The 22,056-nt window shown below is 33.6% G+C and overlaps 2 protein-coding genes across 2 annotated transcripts in view; one reads left to right on the forward strand and one right to left on the reverse strand.

The window, feature by feature from the left end:
- LOC133174437 (uncharacterized) overlaps nt 1-22,056 on the forward strand; it is a 140,594-nt gene that overhangs the window by 76,716 nt on the left and 41,822 nt on the right. The gene's annotated exons all lie outside the window — the stretch shown is intronic.
- On the reverse strand, nt 10,188-10,725 carry LOC133174446 (uncharacterized). The gene is made up of 2 exons (XM_061309572.1): nt 10,494-10,725; nt 10,188-10,322 (listed from the first exon to the last, which is right to left on the reverse strand). Exons 1-2 carry the CDS (start codon nt 10,702-10,704, stop codon nt 10,198-10,200), a joined length of 336 nt encoding a protein of 111 aa, XP_061165556.1. The 5' UTR covers nt 10,705-10,725; the 3' UTR covers nt 10,188-10,197.

Below are 22,056 nucleotides of genomic sequence, written 5' to 3' on the forward strand. Positions count from 1 at the left end.
ATCATTAGGGTACACGCCCCCCCCCCCCCCCCCTTTCACCACAACAGTTCTTATGGACCTGCTGATATTTTAATCTATTACAGGACCGACAGTAAAAGAGACTAAGCAGAATAGCTTTTTTAGCATAAAATCTCTGTACTAGTTCACTGAATAAGAAGATTTGCTGATCACAGAAACCAACATTCCTTATCAGTTCAGAAAGCGATGAAGTATCCCAATTGTCGATGAATTAAATTTGGAAAATAATCTCTCTGTACCGAGTTTAATCAAGAGCATCCCATTTATGGTTTTAGTCAGTAGATAACTTCCACTCTCAAACCGGGTCGAAATATCAAGCGGTAAATGACGTTCAATAATACATTTATTTAGAAGAATCACCTTGCTTAACCAAATAGACTTAAAATAGCACTCATTTAACTTTCCCATTCAGATAACATGATTTTTTTTAAGGTTACATTTTTTGAACCTCACATCATATTGCTTCCTCCACTCTGTCATTACCCGGGAAGTTTTAGATCAATTTACGTTGAAAATACCAGTAATGATATAAAGGTGTGTAAATAATAATAAGAAAAAAAAATAATATATTTTAAGCTTCTTTGTATTCATTAGAGTTTTGATAGGTCGACATTATCCCTATAAAAATATATTTTTCAGTTAGTCATATTGATGACTTTGCCTTGACATGACGTTTGTTAATATAGAAATCATTTTTATTGTATCAAAAACTGATTATACCCTTGGCATGGTAACTATCTGATATTTATGCACGTGCATTTCATATTATCAAAATTTACTATCATTGAAAATCATAAATTCCTCCTACATGTAAAAAATTCTGTCGATTGCTTTGCAAAGAAAAAAAAAAATGTTCTCTCGCATTATATTGCCTCATTACCTCCTGCATTGATTTGGCTCTCTTCGTACCGTAGTGCGCATCGTTCTTATATTAAGAGTGTAAATATCCATTTGTTTCCAAAAGTCGCGGTAGCCTAGTTGTAGGGAGTTTATTTCCTGATCGGAATATACCAGGTTCAATTCTCGTTCATGGCGCTTCGTAAAACCTAAGACGTAAACATAGGTAATGATTGTTCCTTCTTCTAGCGCGCAGTACTAGAAGTGAAAGTCTCGGAACCTTCGGATGGGATCTTGTAAACCGAGGTACGCTATCACTGTAAGCCTCTGAGTGCCGAGTGTAGGTCTGAATTGGAATCCCTTCACCGGCATTTGGTGACGTCTCTATATGAGTGATTTTTTTCTTTTTCGAATGGGATGGAAAACAACATACAATCACTTAATCCATATCTTTTCTACAAAAATTTCTTCTATTTATAATGCAAAGTTAAAAAAATAATGTAAGTGTTTATAAAAGAATCTATTTTTTTTAAATGTTTTTTGTTGCAATAAATATATTAACACATCCATTTATTAAAGAGAGAGATGATGCGTATTCAATTGCATCATACCATTATCTCTATTTGAGGTTAATTAGGGAAGTCAAAATGATATGTTTATAAAACAATCTGTTTTCAAAGATAGTAATTCAGGTTTAAGACGATGGCAATATATTTTTTAAATACTTCTTTATTTTCAGACAATCTGGCTTTAAATAAACCAACATATCAATCGCACCCATATTTCAGTGAGAATCATAGAACTGCTACATTCGACTCCAGTAATGCTGTTGATGGCTTAAAGAATGACCTCTCAGCCTTTGGGGGTCAATGTGCTATTTCAGAACTGCCACCTGGTGGGTGAACTTGACATCTATCCACAGCATCCATGATATAAGGATTTATTACAGGACAGATAATGCACCATGGGGTAATTATATTTCTATATTGTGTAATTTTACAGCATTTATTTACGGTATGCTTTAACCTAGAAAAAGAAAGTATTTGTCTCCTATACGTCGTCCGTTTCTGGTACAGTATAATTTAACATCACAGACATTCCCAGAGACTTGGACTTTCTACATAAGACACTTTTATCACCACTATTCTTTTTTTTTTTTTGGGGGGGGGGGGTTGCTTTGTTTGAAATCTTTTGAAAAGAAAAGTGCATCATTCAAATACTTGCATATCAAGTTATATAGGTTTGTTCGAAATAGGCCATTTTTCATTTGATTTTTTTTATGCAGATTACCCCCAAAGAACGTATGAATGAATAAGCAACATGCTAATGTTCTTGTTTATCATGCTCATATTTTGTATAAGTACGACATTTAATTATTTTTTAGATACAATCAGTGTTCTTACATTTGTACGTCAACATATAAATTGTCATTCAATTAAAAAAGATAATGAATAAACATACAACCAAAAATGTTGACCTTTGACAATGTTACGGCTAGAAAACAGATGGGATAATGTATTTTATCGGACGTGTGATCAGTGAATTCATTTAATAATGCAAAAAAAACACACATCAGAAATGTGCATAGTGCTTATATTTTGATTTTTCATAATTTATTGTGAGACTATCAGGTGTTGAACGTAGTCATTGTTTGCATATATTGCTTGTATACCCCCACCACCACCGCCACCACCACCCAAACACCCACCCACCCCAGCCCACAAACACAGTGTCCGACTTACTCTTCCTACATTTCTTAAAGATAGGGACTTTGTTTAAATTTTGCAAAGCAATTGTATACATATCAGCAATGTGCACAATACTTGGATTCAAAATTTGATATATCAGCTGTTGAAATTAGTAGTTCTTAACAAAACAGATCAATTGCAAATATATCAGGGATGTGCATATTGCCTGGATTTCAAATTAAGATAACTAATACGAAATATTCCAGCCATTGACCTTAGTCTTTTTTTTTATTTTTATTTTATTTTTTTTTTTTTTTTTTTTTGGCAAAATAACGCATAAAAGGTACCACATTTGTCCCAGTAACTCCTAACCTACAGTTATTATCCTGATATTCAAGAAGGAACTTTTTTTATGTTGAAGATAAATTGTACATATATCAGAGATGTACTTATTACTTGAAGTTTAATCTTTGGTAATTTATCGAAATAATAACGGCTAGTAATTCATTTTTTTAAGCAAAATATTTTATATTAAGTACATCATATTCAGATAACTCATCCTACAGTTTTCAAGATAAGAAATTTTTATTTTGCAGATCAATTGTACACAGATCATAAATGTGCATATCATTTGGATTTGGATTTTTAGTCATTTACGGGGAAAATGTCATTTGTTGAACTAAGTCATTTTTATGCAAAATATTTTTTAATAATAAACGAAGTTCACACTTACAAGATTTATTTTTCTTCTAGGGTCATTTAGGGTCATCAAACATAGGGTGCTATTTTCCCTCTATAACATTACCAACTTTAAGCGGCAGTGTCTCATCAATAAAATCTATATATGTATTTTCATTATGTATGTTTTCTTTCTTGCCCCATAGTTTTCCAATAAATATATGATATAACATTTAAAAAAATACCTTTAAATATTAAAAGAAAAAATACATTCATGTTACAATTGATGTAGTGAGACAAATGGGTATTTCAAGTCGAAAGAAAATAATTCTTTCAGATTGAAAATTTGGCCATGCATGTGAAAAATGCCAGTTCTGTTCATACAAAGTAAAGCCAGTTTGTTTTCACAAGGAAAAGCTGGTTTGCTGTCACATTGACAGCTCTCCACTTGTCATATGTCTTATATTAATGAAATTGTTACTAATGAAAAATTAAAAGTTTTTGGTATAAGTATACAATATATAGTGAAACTGTATAAGCTATCGAAATGATAAATTATAATACTGTTTTCGAACAAAATTTGTTTTGTTTTTTTTATTCTAGGTGCTTCAAATGGCTTCACATCTAGATTTTTAGGATTCAATGTTTATGTATCTAATACAACGAACATTAAAGATGGACATTTATGTTTCCACGACACTAACTACACCAAGGCCACAATACCAGCGATGGTCAACATATCCTGCCTTGTACATGGACGATATATCATATATTTCAATAAAAGACCTCAAAATTCATCCAATGCTGAACAGTTTTATCAATATGCCCATGCTGAATTGTGTGAAGTTGAGGTTTATGGTATGTTAAAGAACACTTTTTTACGTTGAATATCTTTTAAGCGGAGATAATAAAGAAACATTGCTAGTATTGCGTCATTTGATAAAATGCTTACCAGGACAAAACTTATGAGACAATACCCTGTTAACGTCGATTCTCATTCATTTAAATGTTTTACTCTAATGCTAAATTGAAGCCACGATGGGGACAATTCTTCAAATCAATAATCATCTGTAGAAGCCTTGGTTTCATTTTTTTTTTTTTTTTTTGCCTGTCCTTTTATGCTTTTTTTACTCCTAGTATGCATCTTACAGCAACAGTTGGACATAGTAATAGCTGATATTTGAATTGTTTTTTAAACAAAAATTAACAAAAAATATTAAAGTTTCATAAAGTATATGATATAAATGTAAATGTTGGAATTTTTAAAAAGAAAATTAACAGAAATTATTTTTATAAATACAAGAAGTGGCCTGTGTTTGACAGAAAAAAATAGGAATTTAAAGACAAATGTCAAACACACTGAAAAAAATGGCTGGGACAAAATAAACTTTACACGTCCCCATAAATATTCAGTATTATTCAGATCATTAAAGACTGACGTATGTTCAGTGCATAATATAATTTCTGACATTTTTAGGTTGCAATACAGATTTCTATGGACCTTCCTGTTCATTCTCTTGTCCTGACAATTGTCGTTTTTGTCACATAGAGACAGGTGCTTGTCAGGGATGTAAACCTGGGTATCAGGGACATCAATGTGAATTACGTAAGCAGATGAAAAAAAAATCTCATTAAATACAATATATTAACATGATTTTTGTTTCTAGGATTACTTATGTAAATATCTGCGGTAGCTGAAAAAAGGGATTAATATGTAGATTTTGCAACGTTTCCTTTAAAATGAATGCAATAATTAATGAAAAGTTAAAGGAGTTTCCGATACAGTGGAATTTTGTTTGAATCAATCTTAATTTAAAGATCTAAAAACAGGTATCTTTTAAAAAAAAAAATAATAAATATTCAACGGATTGACGAAACAATATATACTAAGATTAGATTTGAAAAACAAACAAACAGAAAATAAAGTTTGCAATAGAGACATGGAAGTAAGATATATCATTCATTTTCTTATTTCAAATATAATATGCTTTCTTTCTTTATAGTGGTATATATATTATATTAATAAATAATGAAATAATAATTTAAGAAAGCACTTTGGTTGCTTTCAACTAATTTCAATTCTTTACATTTTTAAAAATACATTTGATTGTTTTAACATTGATATTGTAAATAAAAGTCTATTTCAATACATTAATTTATACAAATGTGTAATTTAATATAATTACTGATCTTTTTGAGGTAAATGCGATGATTTGGCCACTGAGGAGTACAACATTCACCGAGCTCGAATTGATTCAATAAATAAATGATACGAGCTCATGAAGCAGTTCATGCAATCTTACTTGTTTATATTTGCTGAAGACCTTGCTAAATTCAAGGAGAGAACCTGGGTTAAATAAACAGTATTAGATGTTTTAATTTGGAATTTTTTATATCTACTTTAGCTGCTATAAAAAAAATTAAATAATTTTATGAGTTTTCATCAAATAGATTTTGAAAAGGGGATAGGGTGTTTTATCAGGGAAAAATGATAGCTGAAACAAAAAATCTTTGATTAGTCCCAACGAAAAGAGAATTCTTTTTACTTCAAATTTTGTTTTAGGGTTGGGGTGGGGGTTAAAAGTTAAGGGTGCGGGATTAAGGTCCATTATTGGGTGACCAGTCTTTCAATGAATATTTTTAGTCTAAATTAAAAGTAAACATTAGGGGTTTAAACCCACGACCTTCTAATCACTGAGCAAGAGTTCTATCGGCTGTGATACCATAACGGTTAACCATGTTCATAAGTGTTGACTGTATAAATGAAGAGCACAGTTAGAATTACTTAGGGTCATTAACTCATTCCATTGTATTATAACCGAAGAAGATATTTATAGAATGCTTTCTTGAGCACTGCAGTTTTTAACGATTTACATTGCTGTGTTTTCCATTTATATTCATTGTTACTTTTACTTCAATAGAATGTGGTAATAGAACATACGGAGATACATGTATGGAGAGATGTGGCGTCTGTCTGGGATATAAACAGTGTCATCACATCAATGGGTCATGCCCTGAAGGGTGTGACGCTGGACATAAAGGAGAACTTTGCAAAACTGGTATCACATTAAATAATTTTTCATGTTAATTCAATTTTGTCAACATATGATTTAATCAGAAATGAATGCGGTCTAATACAAATTAGATTTAAAAAGAAATATTTTTAAATTTATACAGATTGCTCTAGCGGAAAATTTGGTATCAACTGTCAAGAAGACTGTAATGAAAAATGTGCTATACCCTATAAATGCAATGGAATGTCTGGAGAATGTGTGGGCGGATGTCAACCTGGCTGGGACGGACTTCAGTGCAAAGATGGTATGTAGTTGCAGATATAAAAAAGAATGCTTACTTTTCACCCCCCCCCCATTCCAAGCCTACCTCCCCCCCCCCCCCCAAAAAAAAAGAAATAGAAATATTTTCGCAAATTTTCTAAAATGTTGTCAAAAGAAATTCTCAAGATGAACTCCAGCATTTATGTATTGAACCCTGACCTTTTAAAGCAAATTTAAGTAATCAATGCATAATATTTTTCTTTAAAAATCTATATATCCTACCTAATTGCATTTTATAAGTTTGCAGAGAAAATATGTACGGTATAAACTGTGCTATATGCGGATTCTGTCGCTACTCCACCTGTCACCACGTAAATGGATCCTGTGTAGGAGGATGTGCAAAGGGATATCAGGGGAATCTCTGCAACAAGGGTAATATCCCATCCCCTGTCTGAAGAGAGAGAGAGAGAGAGAGAGAGAGAGAGAGAGATGTCCACACCTACGTTAATTATGTTAATTGAGAGAGAGATGTCCACACCTATGTTAATTAACAATCCAAATTCTATTTCTTAGCTTTAAAGAAAAGAAAAAAAGTAATATTAGCATCTGGCTATATATGCTGATTAGCATTCCTTGTGTTTTATTTATTCATTTATTTATTTAGTCATCTATTCATTTATTTATTAAGCATGTAAAGCAGGATTTTATGGAGATGACTGCAGAAAGGAATGCAGCATTTTCTGCAAAACATCAGGTGACTGTAACCATGTGACTGGACATTGTAACGAGGGTTGTATTGGTGGATGGCAGGGTGTGAAATGTTTAGAAGGTCAACATCTTTTTTTAGCTTACATATACATACGCAGTATAGTATTGGTTATTTAAAAAATCCTTGAAACCGAATTTTAAACTGGTGTATGTTTTCTTTTATGTGTAGTTTCAGGGAAATCAGATAAATGGCAATGTTCGTCACGATTCTACGGTGTTCTTGCAGCTCTATGCCTCAGTATAACAATAATCATTGTCTTGCTAGTCTCCACATATATTAATAGGTAAGTTTGTTTTCGTTTTTATATAAGGTATATAAATGTATTTTAAAGCTCTAAGGATTGTATATCTTAATATTTCTATTCTTTTTTTAGTGAAATTAATTACCATTCACTATATTCATTGAAGTGAAATCAGTAACGCATTAATTTTGGTATATTACTTTTCAAAACCTTATTGTTCATACCAATGATATATAAAGATTTGTAACGAATCAAAAATAATAACTTTTTTTTTCAAAATGTATGTTACACTTAATAAGTCACTGTAAACATAGACTTTAAAGCAAAAGAAGCATATATTCATATTTTATGTATAACTTTAGAAGGAAGACCCAAGGGATACATGAAAATCAGAATTTGACAGACGACATAAGGATTACGAAAGGAAAATTGGATCTCCAAATGATTTCTGGTAAAACAGACGAAAATGAAAGCAGCAAATATCAAGAGCTTGGGGTATTGTCGCTGTCGTCAGATTATGACCATCTTCCATAATCTTCTTCTTAAATGTTGCACCTATATATACTAAAAAAGCTATATATACTGTAAAATAACACGAAATGCTTTTAATGGATTCCAAAGGATAACAAATGGAAAGACAATGGTTTAGATATATTCATACATGTAACATACAAGATTAAGGTTTTTGTACCCATTTCTTTACTAAGACTGCTTTATGAAAATAAATGTCTGTTTGTTTGTGAATGTTCTATTAATTTATTCTTTTATATCACTGAAAGTAGATATTTAATGCAAGCATATGTCATATAATCAACTTTTATTATGTCATCATTCTATAAAGAATTAAAAGTAAACAATCGACGTTATTTCGCAGTGACGTAATGAGAAGTCGATGTATTCAGCACATTCAATATTTAGCGGTGAGCTTGAAAAAAAAATTCATGGGTTTAAAAACCCAATGCGCAAATATTTGTTAAAAACCGTCACAAATGTAAATATCAGCAATGGTTTATCATTGATATACATTTATAGGATTACGTGGGATTTGTCATCACTAAATCTACCATAAAGACCATAAAAAATATATTTGATCAATTGACAATGAAACCCGTATATACATCATAAAAGATTTAAAAGTGTACCTTATTTCAGAAATAAAGGATGTAAAAAGTAAATATGGGTAGAAAAAGGCCCTTTCTATTTGAATATTTTAGACCAAAAGAGAGCTGATTTAGTACCATAAAAAGCATTTATAGTTACACAGACTTGGTGAAAACCTCCAGATATATGCAATTTTATTGATAACTTCCAATATGATAACTTTCATAAATTGATTTTGGGCTAATATTTGGACACAACATCCTTGATGATACTACCGTCATATCTTCACGGCTAAAATCTTACAATATTCCAAATATCTCGTGCCTATACACCTCTATGTCATCATAATATCCATCATAGGTGATACTGGTGCTGCCTTTGAATCAATATATAAAAAAAATTATTGCTGACAGATCCATATATCAAATAGATCGATTTTTTATTGTAGAATCTTAGCTAAGAGTACGCATTTGCATCGAACCTCTTCACAGTGAATGACAGTTCTTTCGGTCAGAAAAACATTAATTTCCTCACCTTTCTTGCAATCCTTCTACGGTGAGTCCCTACCATTTGAAATTCAGACCGTCTTTGCAAACTGTTTAATCTGAAAAAAAAATATATATATAAATCTCCAGTTTTTTTGTTTTTGTTTTCTTTTGTTTTCATGCCAGTATTTATTAAATTCTTTAACATTTATGCGGGTCTGTTGAAGGAAAATTATAACTTGATGAAAGCTGTTCAAAACGTTTGATGAAAATGTCAACCTTTCCTGTATTAATTACCTGTACGAAAAAGTCCAGCCTGACTTAGGCGGAATTTATTAGACAGACTCCATGTTTCAATACCAGTTTAACAATTGATAAATTAGACGGATTCAGGGTGGAGTCAGGGCGGTATATGACTCGAAATATTTAAATGAGTTAAGACGTATTCCGTGTAAACAAAATCCACCTATTGACGCCTAATAACCTTGATGGATTCCTCCTTGATTATTTAGGCGGATTCCGCCTTAAGGTTAGTCAGATTCCACCTTAAGGGTATACATGGATTCCGCCTTAAGGTTAGGCGGATTCCACCTTAAGGGTATACATGGATTCCGCCTTAAGTTTAACCAGAATCTGTCTTATTGTGGTAGGCGGAATCCGCCTTAGGATTCCATGGCCACTGCTAATTAGAGTTTAATGAGCCCAAATCCCCTTTTGGTACAGATTAAAGCAAACACCTTTTTTAGACTTGGATGCCATTTTGAGTGACTTTTGAGTGACTTTAAAGGGAAATATACTTGATTGAAATCGGCCAGTTCCTCCTGCCTTATAGGTAGTCATAATTGTACTGATTCAGTGCATAGCCCTTTGTCTCCATCCCTGTAGATCCTCTGGAGTGCCTTAATAACAAGTACATGTACATTGTTTTACCTTACAGACAGTCTAAATCATATTTTAACAAAGAATTTGAGATTAAAACTGAATCTGTTTATTATATAAAGACATATTTCTGTTTAAATTTGCCATATGCTACTTGTATATCATTTCTGATGAGATCGCAAATTAAACAAATTATCAGAGTCCATAAAAGTCAGTTAATTATAGTCTATTTCTTTTGAATTTTTTTCATTAGTTTTCTTGAATAACTGATCCTTTCTGTAACTGCATCGTTAAAGAACTTGTCTTCCATCTTGCCTTTTCCATTCTTCTGACACCAGGTGTTCACATATTCTGTAAACAATTTAATGTGTAAATATGGCTACTATCAGGCACTTGAGAGCTCATGCATGGATCACTGTATTATAAATTATATAGAATGTATTAGTACCTGGGTTTGTTTAATCTTTCTGGACAGTTGTTTCAAGAGATTTACAAATATGCTATATAAGTTTTGACTTTTACCTTTCAAAACATCCAATTTATCATGATCCAGCACAGGTCTGATGTCACCCTTTTTTGCATCCCGAATTCCTTGACCCCTGGACTGGGCAAGCTCTTCAGTACTGAAAATGAGCACAGCAAGCTTGCTAGTCAAGGTGTAGGCTGCTTTTCCACCCTCATAATGGCTTGCAGCAGTAGTGGCTTTCCTAAGCTTGGCCTTAGGAACCCTCATCTCTGATGACTCCAAGAGTTTGACATACTGAAAAAAAAGATAATTTACATAATGAATCATTTCGCTAGTCAGAATTTGATATTTTGATTATACAATCATGTATGTTAAAAAAGTACTCCCCTTGCAAAATATGTGAAAAAATTTCATTATGTTTCAACCATAAATTATGCTTAGAAGTCATGAAATCGTCATACTGATTCTTGTTTTATGAGATTAATTTTCTTTGTTCGAGGTGATATAAACTAAAAAATAAGTAATTGTTTTACTTCTTAGGAAATGAAATTTATTAAATTATATCAAATATTATGTAATGAAGTTTATTAATAAAATTCAATTCAACATGTTTGCTGAAATTTTTTTTTCTGCTCTTTGACCTTATCATGATATTCATTAAGAAAATAAAAGCATCAATATTCCATCAACCTTACAGAATACTGTAGATCACTAAATTTTTGTGACACCTTATTTTTGTGAGATTTGTGTTTGGTATTTATATACAAACAAAGTTTTCACTAATTCTGGTAATTGCTCTATATAATCTTTAATAGTAGAATTGTATGCCAAAATGAAAACTAGATGATCTCACAATTATGTGAAAATAAAGAATTCAGAAATAAATAAATGTAAATTACTATCATCAATTTTATGCATAACTTACTTCTTGGTCATTCTGTGTCGTTTTGTGTTTTCTTGGGGATCTCCTAGGCGAGAAATCCGGAACTGGGGTGATTTGTTGCATTTGCATAGAGGTGTTGAGCTGTTGAGGCATTGCTTGGTGCATGTGCGTAGAGGTGTTGAGCTGTTGAGGCATTGCTTGGTGCATGTGCGTAGAGGTGTTGAGCTGTTGAGGCATTGCTTGGTGCATTTGCATAGAAGTGTTCAGCTGCTGAGGCATTGCTTGGTGCATGTGCGTAGAGGTGTTGAGCTGTTGAGGCATTGCTTGGTGCATGTGCGTAGAGGTGTTGAGCTGTTGAGGCATTACTTGGTGCATTTGCATAGAAGTGTTCAGCTGCTGAGGCATTGCTTGGTGCATTTGGGTACAAGTGTCCATCTGTTGAGGCATTGCTTGGTGAATTTCGGTAGAAGTGTCCAGCTGTTGAGGTATGGTTTGGTGCATTTGAGTAGGGGTTCTCATCTCTTGATGGTTGGCTTGGTGCATTTGCATAGAAGTGTCCATCTCTTGAGGTTTGGCTTGGTGTATCTGCGTAGAAGTGTCCAGCGTTTGAGGCATGGCTTGGTGGGTTTTGGTAGGAGTTTCCAGTTGTTGAGGCATGGCTTGGTGCATAGTAGTGTTCAGTTGTTCTGTGTGTTGTGGAGCCATGACTGGTAACGACTGATGCAGAGATGAGGTGTGTAGATTTTGTGTAGGAGGGATGTAAGAATCCAATTCCTCTGTTAGGTAAGTATTTGAAGTATCTCCTGGCCATTCTGGATATTGAAGTATCAGTGGTCTGTCTTGTTGTTTGTCTTGATTTTCAAATTCCTGAGTGAGTAAATTTATACAGACTTTTTTTCAAGATTTGTAAACAACATATTGTCTTGTAATCAAAAATTTGCATGTGAAAGAATATCCATGATTATTTTAAATGAATTATAAATAAATTTTCCTGTAGAAAATTGTTACTACTCTGTTCCTATCCAACACAATTATTTTTGTTGTTGTTGCCATAATAAACAAGTACTTACATTTCTTTGTATTTCATTTCTTAAAAAGGTTCTTGCAGGTTGTTGTTTGAAATAATGATTGAACTTTCTGAGGTAATCCTGAACCTCCCTTTTGCAAAGAAGGTTCATCATATCCAAAACTGCTGGTGGTGGTTCTTTAATTAAGAAAAAAAAATGAAATTTTTCATTTAATTTTATGAAAATTTAATTTAACTATGACTTAAATAATTCTATATTGAACTATAAATCAACAAAAGTGTTGACAGACTCACAGATATACAATGTAATCCCTACTTTGATCTCCTTTTTTTATTGGATGCAAATACATGTAAATAAAATCTCACAACTATACATAAAAGAGTGTGTTATTCTCAAAGCTATTGGTGTAAATACTGCTTACCTGGAACATGGCTTAAAGTGGTCTTTGCTGGTGAGTAATCAAATCCACTATCAGAGGTACATATTGACCAAGTTGCAGTAAGTGATGTTCCTGTCTGTGGGGATTTAACAGGGGTAGAAGTCTTCTCTTCCTCTCGAGTTATAATCTCCTCTTCATTAAATTGAGCACCCAAGTCTGTCAATTCCATCAACTGATTATTAATTATTTGGTTTGTTGCTTTTGTTGCTTTCTTTTGGACATCTTTTTTACGACTTGTTTTTTCTTTCTTACTATGTTTTTGTTCTTTCTTTTCTGGGATGTTTCCTTTTTTGTCATTTTTGTCTTTTTCTGCTGTTTTCACTTTTTTGATTTTCTTTTCGTTTTTTTTTTCTTTTTGCTTGCAAGGTCATTTTCTTGCTTTAGGCTTTCTTTGATTTTTTCTGTTGGCACCACAGCACGTTTCTGTTTTAAAGTTTCCTTGTGGTTAAAAGTGTACAAATCAGCCGGTACATCTCTGAACTTTTCACCTTTCTTTATGAATTTCTGAGTTGCCTTTCTTGCAAACTCTATCAAATCATCCTCATCACCTGTGAAAATTAACAAAAATGTGTATTTATCTTTTTAGAAAGGATTATTTAATGGTAATTGACGGAGTCTGCTAGGACCGGCATTTGCACAAAGACCAAAGCATACTCCCAATATTATGCAGTCAATATTCTTTTTATTTCATATTTTAATAGTACTATTGTCAATACATTTTTTCAGATGAACAGGAATGGAATTTCTCTTTAAGTTTGGCATGATCATATATATAATTACAACATTATTAATTGTAAGTTCAGTAGACATTTGTGACATCTGTATTCAAATGTACATGTATGTGATATTATTAGGAATGAATAAGAATGGAGAGAAAGGAAAACATATTTTATGATCTCAGACACAAAAGTAGTCGCTGGGCATTTACAGTGCAGGTCAATATGTCAGGGCACACTCCAAACTTTTATTGAAAAGTGAAACAAAATATGTAATAAAACATATAAATAAAATTGGGTTACATTTAATTCTTAAACCCCCCCCTACCCCCCGAACAAAAAGTTTGGGAAAAAAGTAAAGGAAACTAACTTATTTACAATGAACACTGAAAAGGATAAAAATGTTTTTATACTTTAAGGAAATCATTCTCTAAGTTGTGTCAGTCGAATGGTTTCAAAATACTGTATTTGTACATCTTTTGTTATGCAAGATTGTTTAATGTATTGCTTTAGTTAATTAATTTGCTACGAACTTATGAAAATTCAATGTCTGTGTCGTATTTATGGATTCAAAGCCACCCACGCCACAGGTACTTGGGTCTTGGTTTATAAATATGTATGTACCTTATTGATATGTAAAAAAAGTACTTTTTTACATATCAATAAGGTACATACATATTTATAAACCAAGACCCAAGTACCTGTGACCCACGTCTCCTCCCTTTCAAGTAATATTACTATATTAGACAATCATAAGTATTCTTATGTTTCCTAGTGTTGATTTCTTTTTCTTTTTAACTACTCCTGCCTTACCAAACAACAATGAAGTGTCACCACTGTCAGATATTAAGTAATCAAAACATGTTGATGTGAAAAAAAAAAACGGATATGAAAACCCCACAGTAAATTTCAAATAAAATTAAACAAAATTATTAACCAAAATTATTCCGGAATAAACAAAGACGAAAAACTTGATGTAAAGTGACATGCTAAAAAGTTGAACTTTCTTTCTGACAGACACATCCGATTCATTATTAATGATTATTCGTGTGACATAGGTTTTAATTTGTTACATTCCGCCGAATGTTTATGTTAGCACCCAAACGGAAACAACTTCAGAGCCAATCGCAACTTCTTGGGCCTTTACAACAATCGGAAAAAATCGGAATGGTTCGAGAAGATGCGATTGCTTCCGAGCTTGCCGGAAAGGCCCGAAGAGATGCGATTGGTTAGCATCAATTAACACCTTTGTACAAGCGCGCTTTTCATCAATACCAGCCCCAGGTCCCGGGATTATGATACATATTCTGTGATGCAATGTTATACAACGTATTTGTTTAAAAACTATTTGACTTCATCTATAAAGATCTTGTATACTAATTGAGCTCAATTTACAGATTTTAACTGTTAAATTTAAAAAAAAAAATGCTTCAATTGACGGAGTCAGAATATTATATAAATTCACTTACCGCCTATTCTGACAATGATTCCTGTGTACATGTCTTTCTTCGTCCACACAACACGCACACTCTGTTTTACACTGAAGCATGGGTTTGCCCCCAAAAGTTGCAGTTTTTCACTGTCCTCTTCAACGACGCACAGAGAATGATCCTCAAAGCAATATATACATCCAAACATCTTTGATTTTTTTTTGGTTACATGTATAAAAAGTTAAATTCAACATAATTTTTTTTAAACTGAGTCAATGACCGAAGCAGCCACACCAGCAAAGTCGCATTCAAAATAAGCATCCAATGCCTAGCCTCTATACCTCCCAAGGGGCTTGGGGGTGCATTCTGATAAGGGGTTAAATTGTTCAGAAGAACCGGGATCTAAACAATGACATTTTGTCGCTTTTTATTCAGCATAAGTATATATTATGATTTAATTGACTTCTTTTTTTCAAAATATATAAATCTAATATTGCCTGTAATTGTATTAATAAATTAAAAATTCTACAAACAACAAACTCGATGGCTATTAATTTCCCTTAAACACCCCCCAAAAATGCGGCTCTAGCCTGCGCATCAGGGTGTCCACTCTGCATGGCTTATACGACCATTACTACATTAGCAAGCCTGTGTGTATGATTGAAGATAAAATTTCTTACTGCAATTACGACATGGAAAAACCACCAGTGAAGAAAAAACGTGGACCTTACGGAAAAAGGAATTATGACTCTGATTTAAAGCCTTTTCCGTTAACATTAGAAATCGAAGCAAACACTGCCAACGAGTTTTCTTCTAAATGTACATCAAAAAACAACTCAGCAAACTCCACAACAGGGACTCAAGTAAAGGTATACCTATTATTTTATTCTATTTGTTTTAATGTATTAGTTGAATTTTCAAGAAATTGATTAAAGCCATGTCATGTTCTAAATGTTGAATTTATCGGGTGGAAATTGATTAAAGCCATGTCATGTTCTAAATGTTGAATTTACCGGGTGGGATATATACATCATAATAATCTTTGCATTTAACTGAATGATGATAGTAATGCATGTTAATCTGATTACAAAATTTCGTCTAGTAATCTATCTAAGATAGCATCGAGGTTCTAATGAGAAAGTGTATAGAGTAGTAAACAAAGAAAAGCTGATGAACTGCATTCCTGCTGTGCTGTTGAGTTTTGGTCATTTGCCTTCATTATCTCTCGGCACATGAACGAAGCACTCGGCACACCTCGGCCCATTCGTACCATTCGGCAAACCTCGGCAGATTTCGGTATCCTACATCTAACATTACATCAACAATCCTATATGAAATGGAATCGGCTGAGGTGATCAGAGTGGATTCGTATGATGGCTACAAAACGATAAACCCCTTCAATATTCTAGCCCCCCCCCCCCCCCAATACACCACCAATCTTTTCTTTGCAAAGAAATATATAAAATAGCATTGAAAATTGAGGCCTAACCCCAAAAGGTTATTTGTTGGTTTAGCACCCCCTCCCCTCTTTCAATTTGCTCCCGACGCATGAGCTTCAACCATGCGCTTCCTTTACGTACTTAACTGATATCATTATTCAAGTACAAACAAAACTGTATGGATTGGGAAAATGGGAATTCTTCTAATTGATATTTTTTCAGGACTATCATTTTTTTATGCATTGTGATATTGATTAAATCTTTGAATTATTTATTAAAATTTTTTAAAAAATAGATATTTTTTCTAAAACTGTATTCTTTCGCCATGTAGGAAACTGAATTCTACATAGAAGATGCAACACTTCAGCCCAGCACAAGCAAGTACGAAGAGCGAGAGGACCTAAACGACTCAGAGGACAGAGAAATGGAAATAGAAGGCGATTCTTTGGATGAATTATTTTTCGTAGATGAAGAATATGAGGAGGGCAATGACGACACAGTGAATTCCGCATCATTGCCATCGTCTCCTGATGCTGGTGACAATGATTCCGATTCGGTTCCCTTGTATCCTGGAGCAGGTGTTACAATTGGAGCGTTCCTTTTCCTCTTGGCATTATTTACAAACAAATATAATCTTGTAGGTGACGCAATAGAGCAACTTCTCAGCATCATTGCCTTAGCACTGCCCGATAATCATGTGTTGTGCACTACCTTACACGAATTTAAAAAGTTCTTCAGTAACTTAAAAAATCCTCTTATTCATCAGCACTATTGCAGCAATTGTTTGGGTTTGGTGGAAGACAAATCTTTAGATAAATGCCCTTATGGTTCCTGTGGTCAACCATTTAGCCTTAAAACATCAAGTTATTTTTTAGAAATCCCACTAGCAAATCAAATAAGAAATTTATTCAGACAAACAGGATTTTACAACAGCATACAACATCGGTTTAGGAGAAAGAAGAATCTGCATTTGTATGAAGATATATATGATGGAAGCTTATATCGCAGTCACTTTGATAATAATGCCATATTAAGTGATCCACACAATCTTTCATTTACATTCAATACCGATGGTGCCCCTGTTTTTAAAAGCAGCAATATATCCGTTTGGCCAATATACCTGGTCATAAATGAACTGCCTTATCATTTGCGAATGAAAAAAGAAAACATGATTTTAACAAGTTTATGGTTTGGCAGTAGTAAACCTTCAATGGGAACATTTTTGAAGCCATTCCAAAAAACTATGACAGAATTACATTCGGGAATTCAATGCGAGTCACCAGAGGAAGGCATATTTACATGCAAAGCAATTTTACTTTGTGGAACAGCTGATCTACCTGCCAGGAGTCTTTTGTGTAACCATATACAATATAATGGAGCACATGCGTGCTGGAAATGTGAACAAGAAGGGAAGACTGAAGCTATTGGCAAAGGGCACGCAAGGATATTTCCATTTGAAAAGGATAACCCTAAAGGACCAACTAGGACGCCTGCTAATGTGCTCTCAAATGCCAGGGATGCGGTGGACACCAATTCAGTCATCAAAGGGATAAAAGGCCCATCTTGGTTACAATTTTTCCCGGCATTTCACATTATCGATGGTATTGCTATTGATTATATGCACGGGGTTCTCCTTGGAGTACAGAAGCTTCTATTGGAGTTATGGTTTCTACCAAAATAAGGAAAAGAAAGCTTTACTTTCCATGACAGGCAGGAACAAGTTGACGAAAGACTGGTCAGTATCAAACCAACACTCAACATTACAAGATTACCAAGATCTATTCAGGACCTAAAATATTGGAAAGCCTCAGAATATAGATCGTTTCTTCTCTATTTTGGGGCCCCAGTTCTTCATGATATCCTGGATAGGGATAGATTCTCACATTACTTACTGCTGGTTAATTCCATGCATATTTTATTAAAATGTGGTTCAACAGATGATGATGTAAACCGTGCCGAGGTCATGCTAAACAAATTTTGTGAAACTTTTTCTGATCTCTATGACGTTCGTTTTATGCGCCTCAATGTACACCAGCTTCTTCATCTACCCGATAGTGTCAGGGCACTGGGTCCACTTTACACGCACAGTTGTTTTTCCTTTGAGGACAAAAATGGGGTTCTATTGAAAATGATTCGAGGAACTCAAAACATCGACAACCAAATTCTGACGGGCGTCTCCTTTATCCAAAAATTACCGGAGCTGAAAGAAAATTGTATTTCGAAGGACTCTGAGTGCGAAAAAATTTACAATGCGATCGAATCTGCCACGCTTCTTAAAAGAAATTGCATTATTGAGGAGGGAATTTATGTTCTTGGGGCCGTGAAAGAGAAGACCCTTTCTATTAAAGAACAAAATGCTCTTGAAAAGTTTATTGGATGCGCTTCTATCCAAAATAAATTTAAAAGTTTTAACAGGATCGAATATCAATCGTTCATTATCTATGGACAAAATTATTCCAGGATGACGAAAAGAGACAATTCAACAATTGAGTACAAATCTGGAATAAACAAGCGTTTTGGGCAAGTCCAGTTCTTTATCTTTTACGAAAAAGAAACACTGGCTTTTGTCCAAGCATTAGAATGTCAAAGGTTTGATGAAAAAGCCAATATTTTGTCCACATCGTTGAATGATTGTCTTGAAGTCATCAGATTGCATAGTGTTGTGTCAAACTGCATGTTTGTAACATATGAAGGTGCCAGGAAAGGATATGTGTGCAGGTTCCCGAACAGATTAGAATGTGATTAAACTCTCTTTCCTGGGTAATGTGCTTATTCTCCGCTTGTATTGTGTTATTTGATTAAAATGTTAGATAATAACAGCTGTAATGTGTTTTAATAAAATTATTGTTAAAAGGTAAATGCACATGAATTTGCATGTAATTGCGTACCATTATCAAATTCAGGCCTCGTAATCAGACTACGAGACCTGAATTTTATGTACTTATATATTGTCTTGCAATGGTAAGGAAAAACTTATCTTATTTTTATAAATAGACAAAATCATTAACCATATAACTGCAGTTAGAAATTCAAGAATTATTATTAAACCATGTTTTGCGTTTAAATAATTCTAATAAAGGAACTATAATTGTTACCAAAATAATTGCAATACCACAGGAAATCGAGAAGATTGTCATAATTTAGTCATTTCTCATAATCCTTAGAGGTAAATTATCCGATCTTTTTAGAAATGGAGTCGAACTTTTCTGATGCCTAGAAAAAAACTTACCATTTTATTAAGTGAGTTAAAGAAATTAATTACACTATTTAATTTTGTAATCAGATTTAGATGAAAATTATATGTCGGAAAAATACTGCCAAAATTTTAAAAGAATTCCGGCTACTAGTTACATGGAATCCGTCTCAGACATGCATCTGAAAAATACGGCTAAAACGTTAAGCGAGTTCTGGCTAATAATTAGACGGAATCCGTCTAACATGTGATTCCGAAAAATACGGCTTAAATGTAAGGCGAATTCCGGCTACGAGTAAGACGGATTCCATCTAACATACTAACCGTTTTCCATGTCCGCCTTTGGTCCACCTAACTACGGCTATCTTTAAACCGTAATACGCCTTAATTAACCGGATTCCAGGCGGAAAACGGTTCAGATTTTCGTACGGGTTAACATAAAAAATAAGATGAGAACATTATCGTATATATATAAAAAAAAATAATTATTTTGTTGATGCGCAAAGGACAAGGTTCACTTGATATATTATTTGGCCCTCAGAATTTCTAAAAATTAAAGTTTATGCTGAATTAAAACTTTACGTTGAAATTAAAGGTTGGATATAAGCTTGTTAAAAAATACACCAAAACTTTGAGAATGTGTCCCCTGTATACTGTCTATTCGTGGTCAAATCATGCTCGGAATGCGTATTTCCGGAAAAAAATCATTAAAAATCAAGGACTTGAAAGCATTTTTCGATAGGTCCGCATTATATCAGCACTTTGAAATTTTCACAAATGAAACATCGGTTTGAAAGCAATTTATATGCAAAAAATTACGATGGTGATATTGTGCGGACCATGTTTACTTTTTTAAAAATGTGTTTATTTTACAGCATGAAATACACATGCATTCGACGGTGTTTTGCTAGATCTAAATAATATTGAGAACATACCTCGCCAACGTATCACTAAAAATCCTTTAATGTAAAGGATGAAATCATCATATCAATGTTATAAAGATCTGGTCAGTATTAATTCCTTAGACGTTGTTCGAATAGCCGTGTTTCGAGTTCATCCGGAGCAACGTTTTTATTTCTCTTTTAGTCACGCCATGTCAAAAATGTTCAGCAAGGAAACTTCCGGTTTCATAGCGTCTTATAGCTATGGCAGAAGGAATCAATTTTTACGGCTTTCAAGTGCCAGATCTTAGGAAATATCTGCAAGATAGAGGTATTAGCTGCAGCATAGACAGGAAAATAGATCTTGTGCGTTTATGTGAGCTTGCTGAGGAACTTCGTCTTGAGGTAATCGTTCGTTCACTGAAGCATTAACTGATCAGCTGATTAATACATTTCTTAGTCGGAACCGAGAACGACAAAAATGAAAGTATCTACCTTACAATTTATAAATTAAAAGATATGTTTTATTCAAATTTATTTTATTCATGGATGTTTTTTGTGGTTTAGCATAACCTGGTTAAACATATTATCATTCACCTTTCTGTATAATGATGACATAGGTTTTGACATCTACAAATGAGGAAGAAGAGTACTCCGTGTTTGATGCAAGGCGCAGGACAGTGACAGTTGGAGACAAGAAAATTATTTTAGACCCTGTAAATGCTGTGACCGATTGGTAAGACTTTAATTTTTCACACTTTATGTAAAATTATATCTATTGACTAAGCTTTTCAGTATTGATACATCAAACCAAACAATTGGGGTAACACACACCTAAACCCACCTCAGTTTTCACAAAGTGAAATGAGCCTACATGATAGAGGCCTATTAAGAACATTTTTATAGCAATTTAACAATTAAGAAGTTGGAAGTTTAGATATTGTCTATATATTAACTAACTACTTTTGCAGGAGTAAGGATTTGGCCAGTATACCAGACTTTGAATCGTGTGATGTTTTGGTATACTTAATGAGGTGGTGTGGGTGGAGTCATGAACGACTAAGCCTTTATAAGCAAGATAATGGGTATCGGTTACACATGGCTTGCCATATTGACGATGTCAAGGTTGCCTATCATGTCCACCAAGAATACCTTTACTTGAGGGCAACTTGCATGCCTGAGACAAGACAGACAGCCCTGCCTTATGATGTATGGATCTTGGCAAACAAGACAACAGGAGAAATTTTGTCTGGTGGATGCACTTGTGTGGCGTAAGTACATTCCAGTTTTTAGGTAACCTCATGTTAAATACATGTTGTTCTCTGTTTCCATGAAAGCATAATCTCTTAAAACTGATACAGCATATTTAATAATGTGAAGTCACAGTCTAATTATTGAAATTCAGGTTCATAAAATCTTAATTCTTATATAATTTTTTCAGGGATAATGGAACTTGCAGACATTGTGTTGCTTTTCCATTTTCACTAACAAGTTTTTGTGAGAGACACAGAGACCGAGGAACAGAGGTAGGCACTGATACACAGTGTATCTGGGATAAACCTAGAAAAAAATCTAACCCCCAGAAGATCACCGACATAGACATGAGAGTG

Source organism: Saccostrea echinata, unplaced genomic scaffold (assembly GCF_033153115.1).
Source record: "Saccostrea echinata isolate AGI-Se365-2 ecotype Australia unplaced genomic scaffold, CSIRO_AGI_Sech_v1 ptg000058l, whole genome shotgun sequence".
NCBI classification, from domain to species: domain Eukaryota; kingdom Metazoa; phylum Mollusca; class Bivalvia; order Ostreida; family Ostreidae; genus Saccostrea; species Saccostrea echinata.